A 21,844-nucleotide genomic window follows, 5' to 3' on the forward strand; every position below is an offset into this window, starting at 1 on the left:
AAGTTACAGATTTTCACTGGATTATGGATCCCTTCAATATATGTAAACTACTTTGATGTCAAAACGACATCAAATGGACATCTAACATTTGAGATAAAAAACATCAATAATCAATTACAGGACATGGTACATTCCTACAGGAGTCCTGTCTCTGTCTTTTTTTTTAAATAATAGTAGCTTACATGCATTTGTAGAGATATATAGGCGTACTGTAAAAAATCATGGTTGCCTTAAATTTTTAAGCTAAATCAAATTGACCTTATGAGTCCATTGAACTTATGTTAAAGTGACTTAAAACAGTTAGTAAGTTACAATGAACTAAAAACATGTGCTGTCAGGACTAATTGATCATATACTTTTTTACACTGCATCAGTGTGTGAATGTTAAATGGATGTCAAGGTTCCCAGCACACAACATGAGATATTAATATTAGGTTAGATTTAGTTCATGACATCAGGTGACCAAAATATAATGTCTAGTCAGCGTATAAAGACGTTATTTTGACATCCAATAACAACATCAAATGACGTTGATATTTGGTTGATTTTAGGTTGTTTTTGAAAGTGACCAAAATCCAATGTCGAGCCAACATCTTAAACCAAAGTCATATTGTGTTAAATGCTGACATTTATTTGTCAGGTATCAAAATCAGACGTCTGTTAGATGTCTTAATGGTAATGTCAACAATGACGTCAAGCTGTAACACTAGTTGTTGATATTAAAGGTTGATTTTAGGTTGGATGTTGGACACTGATGTTGACCTGGCGTTTTGTTCTGACGTCAACCCGATTTTCATCTCCAAACAAATTGCAACGTCCCCACGACTTTAGGGTACAACGTCAATCTGACGTCATGTTGACATCCTGTGCCTGCTGCGTTTTGACATCAAATCGTTTTGCATTTTCATTGTCAAGGTGCCCACTGTGTTTTAACCTTACATGTAACTTTACTATCACTAATTAGGATTGCTAGCAGTACAATTATTTGAAAAATAAAACCACAGATGCAAAACAACATGTCGGACTGTATATCACACCCCATATCTTGATTTCACCATGTTGATCCTGGAATAACATTCCAATTATTCATTCATTTTTTCATTCATTCATTTTCTTTTTGGCTTAGTCCCTTTAATAATCTGGGGTCGCCACAGTGGAATGAACAGCTAATTATCCAGCACATGTTTTCCACAGCGGATGCCCTCCCAGCTGCAACCCATCACCGGAAAACATCCACACACACTCACTCACACACACATACACTATGGTCAGTTTTAACATACTCAATTCACCTATACCACATGTCTTTGGACTTGTAGGGGAAACCGGAGCACCCGGAGGAAACCCACATGAACACGGGGAGAACAAGCAAACTCCCCACAAAAATTCCAACTGACCCAGCCGAGGTGACCTTTCTTGCTGTGAGGTGAATGTGCTACCTACTGCGCCACCGTGTCGCCCGCACATTCCAATTAGCCAATCAGAATTAAGGGATATGTTTACTGTTTATGTTAAGTTTATGCTTATTAGATTATCCAACTATTATTCCGCTCTGATTTTGGGAATAATTTACAGTTATGGTTGGGTTTAGGGATAGGGAATAGGGATTACATTAAACAAAAAAGATGTCCAGGATCACCATAGATATTAATCCAAGATCACATTGTACTTGGCAAAAACATAACATTCACATTACATCATGCCATTTATTTTTTTCTTAACACAAATAAAACACCCAGTAGGAATGAATTCTAATCCAAGCAAATCAAACACCTTTAATATTCTTCTTCAAGTGTGTGCCTCACTTTAAAAAAGACATTTTCAGCTTTCAGGTGTGTTAACACATTGCCAAGTTGGAAAAACATCAGCAATGATCTCTGAGAAGCAACAGTTGCTGCTGTCAATCTAGCATTCCAAACTCATTCCACAGTTAAGAAGTTTATTCACAAGTGGAGGACATTCCCAGGAGTGGACTTCCCAGCAAATTCACCACAAGATCAGACCAAGTGATGCTCAGAGAAATGGTAGGCCCCTCAAGGACTTCACAGGCTCTACAGTCCTCATTAAGTATGTGAAATCATAAAGTTCATGGCAGTACAATTAGAAAAAAAGAAAAGACATGGCATGTTTGGAAGGGATTACAAAAAAATCCCTTTAAAAAATCCCCAAAACACATTTAAAAAAGTAAATAAACAAAACGGAGGCCCATTTGCAATGTTTGTTGCATCTGAACAAACCATAAGACTTCATTCTCATTAATTCTCATTATTATGGTGCCTCAGTGGTTAACACTGTCGCCTCACAGCAAGAACGTCACTGGTTCGAGTCCTGGCTGGGTCAGTTTGCATTTCTGTGTGGAGTTAGTATGTTCTACTCATGTTCGCGTGGATTTCCTCCGGGTGTAGTGGCCATAGTGTATGTGTGTGAATGTGAGAGTGTATGGGTGTTTCCCAGTACCGAGTAAGCTGTATAAGTTGGTGGTTCATTCCACTGTGGATGATTGAATGATTGAAAGTATATAGATATTTAACAATAAGTACAAAATTGTTACCAATTACCGTACTGAAGTAAACACATTCAGCTTTTGTCCACCTATATTAATTCAAATACCATCCGCCTATGTGTTTTGCTGGATGATGTGCAATATTCTGCTGGTTTACCTCTTGAACTCGTTGCTCATTGTTTTCGTGTTTGTAGGTCATTTTTAGTAATCCTTCTGTTCACAGTATCAGGATCAGTCTGTTGGCTGCCACACACTATCGCCAGCTTTCTTTCTCTTCTTTTGTATCAGTCTCGCTCCATCTTAATAGCATCAGCCTTATGTCTCTTCTTAGGTTAGACAGGGAGACACGTTGATTATCCCAATCCGAGCGAGACATTTGTTCTTCTCTGGCAACAACAAAGGCTTCTCATTCACTAACATTGAGATGAACTTTTCATGGTTTTGATACAATCACTGCATGAATGGAATGTTCAGGAGAGATGAATGAAAGAGTTTGGATGTGTCCCAAAATACGAGAAAAAACGTGTGTGTTCTTATTTGTGTGATTTAGTACAAAACTGAAAGTAGGCCGAAATGTTTCCAGACTTCTAGCATTACACATGCTGAGACATCATGGCATTCTCAGGACAATTGTTGTGGGTTTCATATTGTAATTTATGATGCGAGGGTGAAATGTGAAAGTGTATGTACTTGAAAAGCCTGATAGATTTTGATCATTCATAAACTATATGCTGATAGAAAAGTAATTTAGTTTATTTATTGATTTGTTTGTTTGTGGGAAATTCAGTTTCTTTTCTCTTTTCTCTACTTTAAAAATGTCAGAATCCACTAATTAAATTTCAAATGTAACTTTTAAAATGCTGCTGGGTAGAATTATTGACTTCATTATTGCTTTATTCATACAGAAATAATTCACTTATGTAGTGATTTACTATTTGTATTTTATTATTGTTTTGTGTTATTGCTTTGCAGTTTTTCTTAATTTTTGGCTCAATTTTTGATAGAATTTTAGTACAAATAGCTTATTGTTCACTTCAGAGTGGCATTTCGTATTGATTTAAGTGAATTGCAATTGCTTTGTCACATGTGTGCAAACAGTAAGTACAATTGTCTGTAGTTTGGACAAAAACGAACTGCAAACGGCTTGTTAATCACAACTGATGAGTCAATTCTCATTTAAACTATCAAACTCTTCACGACTTCTTGAACATTTTTCATTGTGAAAGCCATCACACTGAAAACTGTTTATTCAATTATCAAACATTTGTATATGCACGTTTACACCATAAATATCTGATATTGACATTGTTTGTAATGTTTGATAAATTGGTAAATGACATCTAGTTGCAATACAATTTGCGTTATATATTTATTAAACAAGTTTGGTAGCATATATATATATATATATATATATATATATATATATATATATATATATATATATATATATATATATATAGCATAGACATAGACATATAAATGTACTGTTTAAATACAAATGTTATTTTTTTCTATGTACTATTGATTTCCATGGTTGACTGTCATGGTGGGAAAAAAAGAAAATAATTTTAAGCAGTGTGGCTCACATGCACTATGACATTCATTCATTTTCATTCATAATCTGGGGTCGCCACAGTGGAATGAACTGTCAACTTATCCAGCATATGATTTTTACGCAGCGGACGCCCTTCCAGCTGCAACCCATCACTGAGAAAGCACTATGACAAATACACTTAATTATTTAGTGGCCTTGGCCAAATTACTAAATAAAATGACTAGGTTTTGAAGAATGAATGAAATGTTTTGGGGGAGTAACTACATTTTGCAAACATGCAATAAAGCTCTGAAGTTCCATCAAACAGTTTTGAGATTTGCACTCACAATTTAGAAAATGTTCAAGTTTAGAAAAATGTACCAAAGCAATTGAGAAAAACTGTTTGTTTCCATCTATTTAGAAAAATTACTTGGATACATACATTTACTGTGGTGTATTTTTTTAAATTGTGCAAAAAACTTAAAATGTCATACTTTGTTTCCAATGCTAATTGAAGGGAGTTAAAGGAGAACATTTTAATATAAATTTAACTACAGATAAAATAAATAAATAAATAAATAAAGAAATAAAGAAATAAAGAAATAAAGAAATAAAGAAATAAAAAGATGAATATTTATTTATTTATTTATTCTCTGTAAATTATAATATAAATTTAACTACTGATAAAATAAATAAATAAATAAAAAGATGAATATTTATTTATTTATTTATTCTCTGTAAATTATAATATAAATTTAACTACAGATAAAATAAATAAAAAAATAAAAAGATGAATATTTATTTATTTATTTTCTTTAAATTATAATATAAATGTAACTGCAGATAATAAAATAAATGAATAAATAAATGAATGAATGAATAAATAAATAGATGAATATTTATTTATTTATTCTCTGTAAATTATGCTATAAATTTAACTGCAGACAATAAATAAATAAATGAATAAATGCATAGATGAATATTTATTTATTTATTTATTCTCTGTAAAATATAATATATATTTAACTGCAGATTATAAATAAATAAATAAATAAATAAATAAATGAATGAATGAATGAATGAATGAATTAATGAATTAATAAATAAATAGATGAATATTTATTTATTTATTCTCTGTAAATTATACTATAAATGTAACTGCAGATAATAATAAAAAATAAATAAATAAATAGGTGAATATTTATTTATTTATTCTCTGTAAAATTTACTATAAATTTAACTGCAGATAATAACTACATAAATAAATTAATTAATTAATTATTTTAATATTTTTTGTTTGTTTGTTATTATTTTCATGTATTGACAGTGGAAATATTTAAAGTTTTTTTAGTGATTTTATTTTATACTATAGGCTTTATTGATTAATCAATCTTGTTCTTGATTTCTGAGCGGAAAAGAGAGATAGAGCAAGAAATAAAGCTTGTCTCCTCTAGCCTTACTCAGAGGTCATAAAGTAAATTAGCAGGTGTGTGTATGTGTGTGTGTGTTCTCTGTGCTATTCTTAAGTCTCCATTGTAGTGCATCTCTTCACTGGACAATTAGCCCTGGTCACTCGCTTCACTGGTGCATTACAGGGGAAGCAGAAGCACTAATCCCAAACTTACGTCCTCTTGGCGAAGTCTTCTAAACACACAGTTGTTACTATTATCTTCACTTATCAACTCTCTTTGAATGCTCACAAACCTTGTCATTTCACACCCCAACAAACACACTCTCAGGCACAGAGAGAGAGCACATGCCTCCTTCACATTAATATATCACTTTAATAAATCAGTGCTTCTCTTACTTAGCAAATTGCTGAACACTGTTATATTTAGTGAAAAAGTAGATACAATGACAGTTTTTGTCCTTTGGTGTTTAATTATCATAATATGAAAGCCGAGTTCATGAACCATAAATATATACGTATTGAACAATAAATCACAATGACAGTTAAAATGAATGAGTGTGTGCTAAGTGTCAGAGTGGACTCAAATAATTAATCCTGAATATTATTAACCACAATTTTTTTTTTTCTTGCACAAAGGGTATGAGTGGCTATCAGCATCCATGCAAAACAACAGGTATTGTTTAACTGGCCTAATCCAGTTCATTTAAATATTAATGTTACATAACTTTCACTTGGAGCCTGGTAGAGCAATATACAGTAGGATTTACTTGGAATGTGGATTTACTTAAATTAGCAAAAATGTACTCAGACGTTAGATAAACCAGACAAAAGCTTGGCGTTTCATACACAAAGTCTTGAAATGGAGTTTTGTTCTAAACCATGGCATTACTCTGTAATTATTTTTTAAGTATAAGTAGTTTTATATATAAAAAATGTAGCTTGATTGTTTTTTATTCCTTGATTTGTTTTGTTTTGCTTGATTAACCACCAACCCTCAAACAACCCCACCCCACCTCACTAAATTGTGAGCAAATAAAAATGGTCTATTGTTGAACTAGCATGTGAGCATTTTAGTGACTTTTCCACATGCAACATTATGTATTGTAGATAGACTGTTAATGATTACCGTTTATAAACTACAGTGGCAGTATTTTGGAGCCATAGTATCACGATACTACCATAGTACCGGTAAAACGTGAAAAATTAAGGTAACTCAAATCATTCGAGGAAACCGATTGCTACAAACAATTTAAGTTCTAAAACTAATTCTAATGACTACTGTACACTTAATCTATTTAAGTAAACGAAGCAATTTGAGCACAGTAAAGCTCATTAAATGAAGAGAACTAAAATCAACTGAGTACGGTAAAGCCCAATAAGTTAAGGCAACTCAACCGTTTGAGGAAAACGATTGCTACAAACCATTTGTGTTAAAAACGAATCTATATGAGTACCGTGAACTTCATTTAAGTTAAAGTAATGAGGTATTTAATTAACTCGTGACCTTTAAACTCTGAGTTCGAAACTCTTTTCAAATGAGAAGAATTTACTTTCAGTCAATTTTGAGTTAACTACACTCATTTTATTTGGTAAAGTTGACTGCTGGGTTTTACAGTGTGGTGAATCTTAGACGCTACATTATTATTCAAAGTACTAAAGTGTCAATAAGAGTCACTTTGTTCAACTTTAGAGTTGAATTTTCTACATCAAATGTCAACAAAGTAAAGATCAAGGTCACTACGGACAATTTAGCTTACCCAATTGACCTATAACACATGTCTTTGGACTGTACAGAGGAAACCCACGTGAACACGGGGAGAACATGCTAACTCCACACAGAAATGCCAACTGACCCAGCCGAGGCTCGAACCAGCGACCTTCTTGCTGTGAGGCGATCGTGCTACTCACTGTGCCACCATGACGCCTCTAACTCAATTCCTAGAGGGCCACAGCTCTGCAGATTTTAGCTCCAACCACCTCCAGCTAACACCTAATTATTAGTCTCTAGTAGTCTTGAACACCTCGATTAGTTGGATCAGCTGTGTTTGATTAGGGTTTTAGCAAAACTGTGCAGAGCTGCAGCCCTCCAGCAATTGAGTTTGAGACCTATGATTTACAGTGTCTTGTACAAGTATATTTCATGTTAGTAAATACAGTAAAGAAACGTTATTGTAAAGTGTGATCTATAATTTTGTAGGGAAGCTCCTTGTCACTGCGCTACGTCTTATTTTCTTGTGTTTCCATGTGCAATCTTAGCATCGGATGATTGTTTGTGACTTTCTCTCATGTTAGAGTACATGCTTGCTCAAGCAGAATGAATGAATGCGCTGAGATGAATTCAGATGACGTACGTTTCGCCTCCATCAGTACGGCCACTTAGATGTTCAGAATGCAAACTGACAACGTGAAGACAAGTAGCGGCTTGAAGGACACACAAAGAGCAAGAAAGTGCACTTAAATTACACAAATGTGGCTTTTTGAAATATTCACATTGCGCAGGCACCGAGGCCTGAATCAGAAAGCACTCTGTCCCACACACCCGTACGCACACACACACAGAGTAGCGCAGGACTGGATGAGAGAGCATTGCAGTAGAAACTCCCTAATGCACACTGCAGCACTGCATGCTAAACCGGACGTAGAAAGCGGACTGAGGGAGGAGGATGAGAATCTAGAAGCGACAGGGAAGATGTCGAGATCTATGCGTTTGCTGCTTCTTCAGAGATCTCTGAGTGAACACATCAGATCCTCCACAAGCAGAGCTCTGGATCTCTTTAATGGAAACATACAAGACTTCAGGCTGACAGGTGAGACGATGGGGATGTGAGGGTGTGGATGTGCGTATATATAAAAAAAAATGTTTCTGAGAAGAAATATGGCCTATTTATATCATTTTGGTGCTTGAGTTTGGTGAGTGTAGTTGTTTTTTGAGAGGATAATCAGTTCATATTTGCAAATGTTTTTATTTTTCTTAAATACATGCTTTAGTGGGTCATTTAAGGTGTCAGGTTAGCACTATTTTGAATCCTGTTTCACAACTACATAGTGTGTAATTATCATAGTCATTACATAAACTGAAAGATAATTGGTGATATCCCTAAACTCACCACTGAGCTTAACATTAACCCTTGTAGAATGGTTACCTTATTTAACCTAGTACACATTTCAATAAAGTGCAACTGGCATTGGATACTGTGGATCAATTATTCCTATATTTACATGGTATAAATTATAATATAGGCATATTTTGGAAATAAGTCCGAGGGTACGTTTGTATAAAACTAATTATTAATATTTACCAATATTAAAGTTTTTTATTGTAGTGTATTTGTTGTCTTTTTGTTGTGTGTTTTAAGTAAACACAGCTTTTGTGAGTAAACAAAAAACACAAAAAGGAGGGGAAAGCCATGTAGTCCCGAACATTTAAATGATGTGTATGGTGTAAATAAATCAATATAATCTGAATTTCACTTTTACTTCATTGTGCTGCTTCATAATTCTTTACAGTTGGATAAATAACTCAATAGTCAAATGTATTTATTTAATTTAAAATGTGTAATTGGCACAGACTAAAAATAACAAGAAAAACAGTTTGTTATGTTCCATCTTTTACTTTATTTATAATTATTTATTTTATAGTAATATTTACATGTTTATTATTATTATTATTATTATTAGTAGTAGTAGTAGTAGTAGTAGTAGTAGTAGTATTTTTATTATTATTATTATTATTATTATTATTATTGTTATTTTTAGTATTATTATTATTATTATTATTATTATTATTATTATTATTATTATTATTATTATCAATATTATCATCATCATCAATCATTATTATTATTATTATTATTATTATTATTATTATTATTATTATTATTATTATTATTATTATTATTATTATTATTATTATTCTCTCTTGAAATGCTTTTTCTGTGGCTCTGGAGGACCTGAGGGTGTGGATTGTGGATCTCCTCTCGTTCCCCAGCACAGCTCTGGGCTGATGGATGTTTTCCAGCCAGGGTCAAGGTATCTTCCCCTAGCCTCAGATGAAAGAGAGGTGGATAGGAGGGTCACGGCAGACCATAAACACTTTCTCAGGCTACTGCTGCATCCCATTTACACACAAAAGTATATAAAAGAAGAAGAAGAAAAAATGTGTCCCAAATTGTAGTAAGTTTATTCCAGAATTACATTGTTGATCTATTTCAGGTACAATTTGTATATGTGGATCTGTAAAATAAAGTTTCGCATGAATTATCCATTTAAAGGAACACTTAAAAAAAACAAAGAGGCTCTATTTACAAGTCTATTCAGCTGATTTCTTGTTCTGAAGGTTACATTTAGCTTAGCATAATTAATTGAATGTATTATTATTAATAATATTATTATTAATTTCCTCTTTTTTTACATTTATTGGATTCAAATTCTGATTCCTAGGATCAATGGATTTGTTTATTCATCCATATTGTTGTGGGGTTTTTTTTCTTTATATTGACAAATGACTCAGCATTGCCATACCAGATCAAGGTTAATACAATGATATTTTTCCCTGTAATTAAAGCCACATTTCTATTCCTGTTCGTGAGCTGTTTCATCTGCTGCTCTCCCAATGACTCAGAATCAAGTCTTATTGTAATCAACTCAAAATCCTAAGGTAACACTTTACTTGAAGGGGTGTTCATAAAACTGTCATGAAACCTTTATAATCATGACACATATCATGAATGTGAATAAGATTTTAGGCATGCCTATAACAACTGTCATTATGTGACAGTTGCCAGCAGCTAGCTCTCTGCAACTCTCACATGTTCGACCACTAAAGCTAAGCAGGGCTGCGCCCAGTCAGTACCTGGACGGGAAACAGCTAGGTTGCTGCCGGAAGTGGTGTTAGTGAGGCCAGCAGTATATTGATGGGGACTCTATCCTGCTCAGTGAGCGCCATCTTTCAGATTAGACTTTAAACCGAGGTCTCGACTCTTTATGGTCATTAAAAATCCCAGGATATCCTTCAAAAAAAAAAAAAAAAGATTAGGGGTTTGCCCACTGGCCTCCTAACCATACCCATATCATAATTGGCTTCATCACTATGTCTCCTCTTCACCAATCAGCTGGTATATGGTGTGCCGTCTGGCACAATATGGCTGCCGTCAAGTCATCCAGGTGGATACTGCACACTGGTGGTGGATAAGGAGATTCCCCGCAATGTGTAGAGTGTCTAGAAAAGTGCTATATAAAATGTAAGTAATTATTATTATTATTAATTATTATTAGTATTATCAAGTGTTATTTGCTCTGTAATGACATTTGAAATTTAAAGATGACATTGTTTGTTATAACACTTGACATAAACAAGTACATCTCAACATGTTTTGTCTTTGACATAACAATTTGACTTTTCCAAGACAACAAAGCTTGCCATAAATCTGTCATAAACATGACTGCCATGAAGCCATTATAAATATGACAGTAATGACAGCCTTATAAACATCTATTCAAGTAAAGTGTTACCAATAAGAATCAACTCTGAATCATTGGGAGTCCAACAATTGAAACTCGTCACACAATCAGTAATAGAAATGTGACTTATAATAATAATGTACAAAATTATTATTTAATTCTTTATGTATAAAGAAAAAAATAATCACAAAATCATGGATAAACAAATCCATTGATTCTAGAACCAGGTTTCCAGGTAAAGCGTTACCAATCCTACTTTTTTTTACTAAAATCATAACACGAAGGTGGTTCCTGAGTCCCTTTTTGCCTTGTAATGCAGGCTGTTCTGTAGTACTAATATATTGTCGACGTCAGTGTTTTACACAGAATGAATTATGATTAAAGATGATACTATTATGATCTGCAGAGCAGCCCGGAAATGCTTCGTCATTGTTGCAGTGCTTTAAAGATGTCAGATTGTCAGTGCTGGGAAATCATAAGTGGTTTATTTAGTGTGTTTGTGAGAGAGAGAGAGAGCAGGGAATGGATTACCTTTCTGTGGCTTTTGTATGTGTGTGTGTGTGTCTAAGGTTTTATCCCAAAGACCTGAACCTCTAGGCTTCATGCACTTCACTTTCTCATCAATTAAAAATGTCAGACAGTGAACCATCAGCTAAGGTTTCTTTTATGTTTTTATAACAGTTTCATATCTATCTTGATGAAAAAGAAACTGCAAAACACTCTTGAAACCCACCACTGGATGCAGCACACACTGAAATTTTCATGAGCTGTAGCAGTGGGTCTAATGCTTTATTCAGTGCTGTGCTTTATTCAAAAACCTAACCTATATAGGGGCAATAACCTACCATTTACTATGGTAACTAGGTTTAGCAATTTTAGTTAGGTTTAGTTTTTATACCAGGTTCAGCTTTTATTATTATTATTAGTAGTACTAGTATTTTTATTATTGTTGTTATTATTATTAATATTAGTAGTAGTAGTAGTAGTAGTATTTTAATTATTGTTATTATTATTATTATTATTATTATTAGTAGTAGTAGTAGTAGTAGTAGTAGTAGTAGTAGTAGTAGTAGTAGTATTTTAATTATTATTATTATTATTATTATTATTATTATTATTATTATTATTATTATTATTATTATAGTAATATGGTTTATTATTAATAATTATTAATAGTTTTTGATCTGTTCCTTTTTCTATTATTTCTACCAGTATTATATTTCTATTTGGCTTTATATGAATTTTTTTTATGAATTACTTTAAATGCATTTGTTAATTTCAAAAGTATTTGATTATAATTTCCATTTCCATTTAATATAATAATGTAATAATGTAATCATTAAATGTTACAAATGTTTATGTAATAATAAATTAAAGTCTTTGTCCCTTTATATCTAATGTTTAAAGAAAAAAAAGAATCTGTCTGTGAAAGATGAACCAATAAAAATAGACTGCATTTGACACCTAAGTGATCTAAAAATAGGCCTGTTTGTAATAGTATTTTGAAGCTTTAATATATCTGTGTTAGTGTTTTTTTTCAGTCTCTCATCTTAAGTGGCCCGTCCCAGATTAGATACAGTAGAAGTAGTTTTTTATTTTATTTTATTTTATTTTATTTTATTTTATTTTATTTTATTTTGTTTTGTTTTGTTTTGTTTTGTTTTGTTTTTTTCAGCAAAAAATGTATTGCATTTGACACTTAATTGATCTAATAATAAATCTGTTTCTACTAGTATTTTGAAGCTTTAATATCAGAGTTGATGTTTTTTTTCTTCTCTCAGCTAAAGGGATAGCTATCTCAGATTAGATACAGGGGAAGTCATTTTTATTTTTTATTTGTTTAATTTAATTTTATTATTTTATTCCTTTTCATATTTTTTTTTACTGATGCCTCAGCTACTGTTTACTATATATATATATATATATATATATATATATATATATATATATATATATATATATATATATATATATATATATATATATATATATATGTAATTAAAAAAAGATATATTTAGTTTATATTTAATAATAATTAAATTTATATATTTAGATATTTTTATTTAATTTATTTTTTTTATTATTATTTTATTTTGTCTGTCCAAGATGAACCAACAACAAAAATAGACTGCATTTGACATAATAATATTTTGAAGCTTTATTATCAGAGTTGGTTTATTTTTCTTCTCTCAGCTAAAGCTGTCTGTTTCTGATTATACAGGGGAAGTCATTTTTATTTTATATATATTTTTTATTTCAATATCTTATTTTTTATATATTTTATTTTGTTTTATTTATTTATTTATTTTATAATTTTATTATTGTTATTATTTTGTACTAATGCCACAACTATTTTCTGCTAGGTCATTTATTTTTCAGTAATTTCAAAGTAGCGGTTGAGAAGCTAAAATATGGGCTAGGTTATATCTCTCTGTTGATTTACAATGCTACACTTAAAACTTTACACTATGTAATTCATAAGTCATTACAACAACATGTTTTTATATTTTATTTAGTATTATATGTTATGTTAATAAAATAAATGACCAGTTACTGTGCCTGTTAAACATTTATATGTCTTACATATCAGTTAATAATTCAGTTTAATGTAATATAAGTTAAAATGATTTGAAAGGTTAATTAGATTTTTTAACAGCGAATACATGAACAGCTTTCCTGTTTTCTGGCTCATCGAGAGTGATAAGATGTGCTGATGTTCCTGTGCTAGAGTGTACAGAACGTTCAGAGCTCAACAACAGTCACAAACACACTGAAACCAGCATCCTAGCGTTTGCCTTAATAAGTCATTTTTTGTTGATAAATAACTTTATAGCTGAGGTGCGTCTAGTAACTGTTTAGCTTGATAGCTGCTGAATGGAGGTGTAGCATTATCAGTGAGTAAGTCAGGACTTAGCAAATACTTTTACCCACTGTTATCATTCTCTGAATGGTCTATCAACTTCTCGTTTTTCTCTCTTATGCTTACTCTATACCCTGAAGCACAAGCATAAGAGTCATTATAGCTTAAGTATTTAGAGTTTTATAACTAGCAGTTAGCAGGAGATTCTAGAAAGCAGTGGTGTTGAAAGAGAACTGAGCAAATACACAAGAAGATTGTTTTGATGTACTCTCAATACACAAATTTTTCTTAAAAGATGAATATCAGTTTAGATTTTAATTTAATCTGCTCAATTTATGAATAAAAGTGATTTGTAGATTTTAATGTCTTTATGCTCTTTATGACATTTTATGTATTATTTTGTTTTACAGCAGATGACTAAAATATTTCTGACTTGACTACATAAAAATTATCACTGATAATAAATCACTTTAAATTATTAACTAATGTTGAAGTTAATTTAAGGCTCTTTATAAATGTATGTGATTTGGTATTGTTTTTTATAATTTCTTTTATTTTGTTTATTCACTTATTTTCATTATCATTCATTAATTTATTGTTTGTTTTATTATTTGTTTGTGTTTTAATTTACAATTTAATTGAATTGAATTGTTGTTTAAGTATGTATGTTTCCTTTATTGCTGTTATAATGTTTTTTATACAGCTAGAAAAATAAGTATTGAACACGTCACCCTTTTTTCAGAAAACATATATCTAAAGGCTTGAAATTTTCCCCGGATGTTAGTAACAAGTATGCAAATAAAACAAATCTAATTTGTTAACAAATTAAGTCATGTGTAAGAAAATGAAATGACCGGTAATAAGTATTGAACACATGAAGAAAGGAAGGTGTAGAAAGACAGTGAAAGCCCAGACAGCAGCTGAAATCTCTCAGTAGTTCTTCAGCAATTCTCTGTTCTTCATCATTTTAATTAATATTTGCTGCTTCAGTCAAACGTCTACATTATCAGGACGATGAAGATGAAACCAGAGAGGACATTTCAGCAAGACAATGATCCAAAACACAGCCAAGGAAACTCTCAAATGCTTTTGGAGAAAGAAAATCAAGTCACCTGACTTAAATCCAATAATAAATACAAAATAAAGCTCTCATTTGATAGACGAGACCCACATAACCATCAAGATTTTTACACTCTGTTGAAGTCTGTGAAAAACTCACAGCTGAGCAATTCATGTGACTTCATTCTTCATATGAGAGGCGTCTTTAAGCTGCCATCACCAAAAAAGCCTTTTATATAAGTATTAAATACATTTCAGTAGTTCAGGTTCAGTACTTTCTCCTTGTGTCATTCTATTGTTATTGCATTGTTATTTGTTTTGTTTTATATTGTTTTGTTTTATTTTTATGTTTGTATTGTTTTTTTTTTTTTTACCCAAGTCTGGTTTAACTATTCTTCCCAGGAAAAAAGCATGACGTGTTCAATACTTATTTTACCTGCTGTCTATAAAAAGTATTTAGGAATATAATATAAATATGAGGTGACGCAGTGGCACAGTAGGTAGTGCTGTCGCCTCACAGCAAGAAGGTCGCTGGTTCAAGCCTCGGCTGGATCAGTTGGCATTTCTGTGTGGAGTTTGCATGTTCTCTCTGCGTTCGCGTGGGTTTCCTCCGGGTGCTCCGGTTTCCCCCAAAGACATGTGGTACAGGTGAATTGGGTAGGCTAAATTGTCCGTAGTGTATGAGTGTGAATGAGTGTGTATGTGTTTCCCAGAGATGGGAGGGGCTGGAAGGGCATCCGCTGCGTGAAACAAATGCTGGATAAGTTGGTGGTTCATTCCGCTGTGGCGACCCCAGATTAATAAAGGGACTAAGCCGACAAGAAAATGAATCAATGAATATAAATATGAATTATTTTAATGTAATTCTGTATTTTATGTTTTTATTGTAAGTCTTTTTTATTGTATATGTAAATACTATATATAATATTATATATAATTATTATTAAAAAAATAATTTAATAATAATTTAAATTAAAGAAACATTCATTTTTTATTTAAAATTTAAAATGATTTTAATAATTTAATGTATTTAAGATGAATTAATAAGCTAAACATCTAAAAATAGTGAAAATCCACACGTATAATCAATTTAGCAAATACTGTCAAACTGGGCGAATATATCATCACATAATTAATATTCATGAGCAGAGCTGGCAGGTTACATATTGCATCTCCCCCCCCAGTCAGTGCTTGTTTTTTTCCAGCATCACCTGACGCTCCGTCATAAATCATCCTCTGTGACCTTCCTCTCTAACTTCAGCCATAAAGTAGGCTATTCTCTCTTGAAGTGCTTTTTCTGTGGCTCTGGAGGACCTGAGGGTGTGGATTGTGGATCTCCTCTCGTTCCCCAGCACAGCTCTGGGCTGATGGATGTTTTCCAGCCAGGGTCAAGGTATCTTCCCCTGGCCTCAGATGAAAGAGAGGTGGATAGGAGGGTTACGGCAGACCATAAACACTTTCTCAGGCTACTGCTGCATCCCATTTACACACAATAGTATATAAAAGAAGAAGAAGAAAAAATGTGTCCCAAATTGTAGTAAGTTTATTCCAGAATTACATGGTTGATCTACTATTTCAGGTACAATTTGTATATGTGGATCTGTAAAATAAAGTTTCGGGTAAATTATCCATTTAAAGGAACAGTTAAAAAAAACAAATAGGCTCTATTTACAAGTCTATTCAGCTGATTTGTTGTTCTGAAGGTTACATTTAGCTTAGCTTAGCATAATTAATTGAATTGAATTAGAACATTAGCATTTCATTCCAAAACAGGCATGGTACAGCTGCAGAGAATCTCAACTATTATGCCAGAATGAGAGTATAGGTCATCATAAATATTGTCCTATATAATAATTAGGATTACTAGTTGGCCTCTGTTACACTTATCCCCCCCCCCCCCCCCCCCCCCCCAAGCCTTACTCTCATCCGGGTCACAGCAACAATAAAACCCTGACGGTCCCACACCATCCAACCCATTCGGAGCCGTTAACCATTGATTCTCTGCATGGGAGCTGGTTGCTTTTAACAAGCAGGCTAAAGACCATGGCCTCAAACCAGGTTGCTGAGCACCTTTTCGGGTTCTGAGGAGTGAGGTTTATCTTCACAGTACTTCACTAGTTGGCCTCTGTTTACATATACATGAACAGATTTCCTGTTTTCTGGCTCATTGAGAGTGTCAATGTCCTTTTTTCTTTCGTTTTTTTTTTACTTCGGATGTGGATTACTAGTAGATCAACCTAATTTTTTGTTTGTTATGATTTAGGTTCTTTTGAATGAACGTTTCTCAATCCAGAACTGCAATGACATAATATAAAATGCAGTAGTCATATGCAGAAATATAATGGTGAATATTCATATAAAAGTCCTATCTATATTTGTATTCTTTATAAATATCTATTAAATTGTGTTGAAAGAGGGAGAGAGAAAAGTTGAAATCACATTAAATCTATCATATCTAATATGAAAAATTTAACTATATTATTATGCTACGAAAGTGTATTTAGTTTTTAAATGAAGCATAAATTATAATAGTACTTGTTAAAAGAGAGGGAAAGTCACGTTTAATTTGTGGCCGATCCATTCAGTTTTGCCAATATTCAAAGGGGAACCATATTAATATCTGAAAATACTTTCAGTACTGTATATTCATGCTTGCTTGCTTTTTTTGCCTCATCATCCCTGCTTTTTTCGACCTCTTTAAACTCATTGGCCTCTTCCCTCTTTCCGAGTATCGTCAAGAATGCTGCGGCTTCAGTGAACAGGATGTTTGTAATTAAATAATGTATCGGAAATGACTGAGCAATAGTGTGTGGGTGTAGACATGGTAAATGAAGTGTGTGTGTGTGTGTGTGCGTGTGTGTGCGCATGTGTGTGTGTGCATGCGTGTGTGTGTAAACAAGCAAAGCTTACACTCATAAAGTCTGAGGAGATTTATATTCGTCACATGCAGACTGAGAAAAAAATATATCTTAAAGGTATGATTTGTAAATATTGCACCACTAATGGCATCAAATAAGACTGCAGATTGTTTGTAACTAATGAAGTCATTCATTCATTCATTTATTCAACAATGACTGTACTTGTTCATAAATGAAATTCTATTTTCTACCAATAATTAATCAAATAAAACTATTTTTAAATAATAATAGTAATGAAATATAATATAAAACGTTGGTGTGTTTGTGTATGTGCGTGCCTGCATGTGTTTATATTAAATATGGACAGATTGTTAGCAAGATTAATAAAATAATTTTATTAACATAAATTATTTTTGCAACTTAACAAAAAAATACCAACTTAAAAATAATAATAATGCAATAAAACATATTTAATCTTTAACTAAAAACATAAATAAAAATAAAATGGACTAATTGAACCTATATAGACATATTTTTTTTAAATAATATTAATGAGAAATTTGGAAAAATGATTAGGAAAAACACAGCTATTGTAAAGGAACTTTAACAAAACTGTGTGAATATACACAAGTATACAGTTGAAGTCAGAATTATTAGCCCCCCTTTGAATTTTTTTTTTCTTTTGTAAATATTTCCCAAAAAATGTTTAACAGAGCAAAGAAATTTTCACAGTATGTCTGACAATATTTTTTCTTCTCGAGAAAGTCTTATTTGTTTTATTTCGGCTAGAATAAAAGCAGTTTTTAATTTTTTATGAACCATTTAAGGGTCAAAATTATTAGCCCCTTTAAGCAATTTTTTTTCGATAGTCTACAGAACTAACCATCGTTATAGAATAACTTGCCTAATTACACTAACCTGCCTAGTTAACCTAATTAACCTATTAAAGCCTTTACATGCCACTTTAAGCTGTATAGAAGTATCTTGAAAATTATCTAGTCAAATATTATTTACTGTCATCATGGCAAAGATAAAATAGATCAGTTATTAGAGATCAGTTATTAAAACTGTAATGTTTAGAAATGTGTTGAAAAAATCTTCTCTCCGTTAAACAGAAATTGGGGGAAAAATAAACAGGCTGTATATAATTAATTAATTAATTAATATTCATAGCATGACAAATGCCTTCGTTTTTTCCCATGATGTAATTACAATTATAATAATTCCATTCAGATTTCAGAATAATTGCATTCAGAATTTAATTTTAACATAGTTTTCAAATAGTTTTTTTCTGCCAGACATAATAACCAACTTATCCAATAGTTGTAGTCCACAGAAGTTCAAGTTTATTTGTATAGCGCTTTTTACAATAATTATTGTTTCAAAGCAGTTTTATAAAAGGTGCACATTGAATGCTCAACCAGCATTCAATTTTAGACCAACCTAACGGGTAATAATAAAAAGCACAAACCCAATCTAACTAAACTATCCTCCTCAGTTGTTCAGAAGTGTACGTGACATTAGTGTGATTTTCTCAACTAACTTTCTCCACTGATAGATTTGAAGTGGATTAGCTGAAGCTTTTCAGCGTAACAACCCAGCAGGCCATCGACTGATGAAAGTTCAGACTTCAGTTTACATGATGTCTCATTTTAAGCCACCAGACGACAAACTTAACGGCTAATGGAATTACATAACATTTAAACGGCTTTGTCTGACATAAATCATTCAAGAAATGTTATGAATGGGAAACAGAACCCGTGTTTTCCATTACAAGACTGAATAAAGCCATGGGGACTGAGTCAGAACTCTGAAAGAGACTCTTTATTCAGAAATATTGGTGTTATTTTCGGGTTTAAGGAGATTAAATCGTATTGAGAAACTCTTAGATGAACAGAAACATTATTCCAGAAAAATAATATTATCACTCCACTGTTAAGTTTGAATATACAAATGTATCTAGTAAGTCTTTACGAAAAAATCTATTTATTCAAGTGGGCTGTATCCTACTTTCAATCTAAATAAAGTACATTATAGTATATATATATATATATATATATATATATATATATATATATATATATATATATATAAGGGCGACGCAGTGGCGCAGCAGGCAGTGCTGTCGCCTCACAGCAAGTATATATATGTGTGTGTGTGTATGTGTATATATATATATATATATATATATATATATATATATATATATATATATATATATATATATATATATATATATATATATATATATATATATATAGTCAACACAATCTCACAGCAATTCGTAACTTTTTGATTTAGTAGCTAATTCTTATCAATTTGTACAATCTCATTCTTTCAATTTACCACAATTTGCTTTTCCCCCATTGACAGTGGGGTTTAGGGGCAGGGTTGGGTGTTACACCTCCTTTCTAAAATTGTACATTTTTTTACAGCTAAACTCGTCATACAAATTTGTATGAATTAGCCACTAAACTGACAAAACGTAAAAATGTAAAATAGTTACGTTTCCTCATGAGATCAGGCTGTATATAGTATACTATGCATTTTACCACTAATTAACTAAAAAAAAGTTTAATATAAACAAATAGAATACACATAAATATTAGATTAATTTTTTCACATTCTTATTTTTCTTTTTGCTTTTGTCATTTTGTTACCACCTTTTTCATGGCGAGCTTAATTTTATACATAAAATTTTAATTTTTAATAATTTTTTTGCAATTTCCATGTTGTTTAATGGTTTATTTTTAGATTTTCATTCAAAAGCTGCATCTGTCAAATCAAATAACAGAGAAAAATTCATAAATAAATTGATAAATATATAAAATAACGACAACTCAACTATAAGTACACAAATATAATTTTTACAGTTTATTTTTTTACAATCTTTATGTTGTCTTATTTTAGTCCATTACTAAATTTGACTACATTATATTTTATTAACACACACCAAAAATAATCAGAAGTTGGTAAAAAATCCAGGATTCTACACAATTCATTCATGTTGTCCCAACACAAATCGACTAAGTTAACTTAACAAATTGAAGTGGATTTAACTCTGAAAACTTAACTGACATAGCTTCAATTTCAATTTACTAGAACTTCTATGTTAAGCTGCTTTGACACAATCAACATTAAATTAGCGCTATAGACATAAAGATGAATTGAATTGATTGAACATAAAACAATCAAGTTCTGCCTAAAAATCCTCAATAATGGTGTTGTTTCAGTTCATTTTAAATAATTAGTTTAAACAAGCCAAAAAAAATGTTTTGAGTGGCTTCTTGACCATAAATCCAGAATGAAGACCTCTGCGCTTCACAAAGTCTCAAGTGGCCTCCATCAGGTCCTACAGCTTCATCTGCACATCCGCTGTCATGCCGTGTGACTTTGTTGCTTTTGCTAGTGGGTGTCAGTCTTTTGTGTGTTGAGTGAAAAGCTCGCCGGTGGGGAATCTTGTTGGCTGGTCTTGTTTAAAGGGTCCTCGTCGCGCTGCAGCCCTCAGACCAAAGCCCGCTCTGCTGGATTCAAACCCACCGAGAGCCACAATGTGTGTGTTCATGCCTGCCGGTCAGTGGAGGGTGAAAGCTAGAGGTGTGGTATTGTACCTTCAAGCTGTTAAGTGTGAAGAATAACAAAGCCACACGGAAGTGTCAAATTAGCCGTTTTGACTTGATCTCGAAGAGTCCTTGAACGCTTAAGTGAGTTTAGTTTTTTTTTTTTTTTGCGCAGAAAAATTGTTGCACACTTAATCTGATGCGTATTAATTAAAGAGCCCTTATTATGGGTTTTTGAAAATTACCATCCATGCAGTGTGTAACACAGTTCTAAGTGAATGAAAACATCCAGCTGACGTTTAAATCTGAAAGTGCACCGTGTTTAAAACTATTGATTCTATTTAGTCGACTCAGACTCAAATAAATGACTCTTCCTTTGTTCAGATCTTTTGCATACATGTGTCAACAGTAGCTATGTTCCCAAGTAGAAATGTGAATTAACTTTATGTGCAGAAATGGATTATCACACAAAAGATGTGTGAATGAAGTAGCGTTTCCATCCAACGAGTCCAAGCGAACAAAATCGTCACTTCTTGATTATCAGATGTCAAATATCAATAATAAAAACGGAATTTGCTGCAATAAGAGAAGCTGCTCCT

At 32.1% G+C, this 21,844-nt stretch overlaps 1 protein-coding gene across 2 annotated transcripts in view; it reads left to right on the top strand.

Annotated features, from left to right (window-relative positions):
* The window catches only part of dlc1 (DLC1 Rho GTPase activating protein), a 209,771-nt gene that overhangs the window by 83,625 nt on the left and 104,302 nt on the right, over window positions 1–21,844 (top strand). Inside the window, exon 1 of one of the 2 annotated variants that reach the window (XM_056461065.1) lies at window positions 8,086–8,255. The exons of the other annotated variant lie outside the window; for it this stretch is intronic. Within the exon in view, the coding sequence (XP_056317040.1) occupies window positions 8,138–8,255 (118 nt within the window). The 5' untranslated portion in view covers window positions 8,086–8,137. Of the gene's footprint in view, window positions 1–8,085; window positions 8,256–21,844 lie in introns of those variants that run through there. 2 annotated transcript variants of the gene reach the window in all.

The sequence above is a fragment of the Danio aesculapii genome, chromosome 1, assembly GCF_903798145.1.
Source record: "Danio aesculapii chromosome 1, fDanAes4.1, whole genome shotgun sequence".
Taxonomy (NCBI): Eukaryota; Metazoa; Chordata; class Actinopteri; order Cypriniformes; family Danionidae; genus Danio; species Danio aesculapii.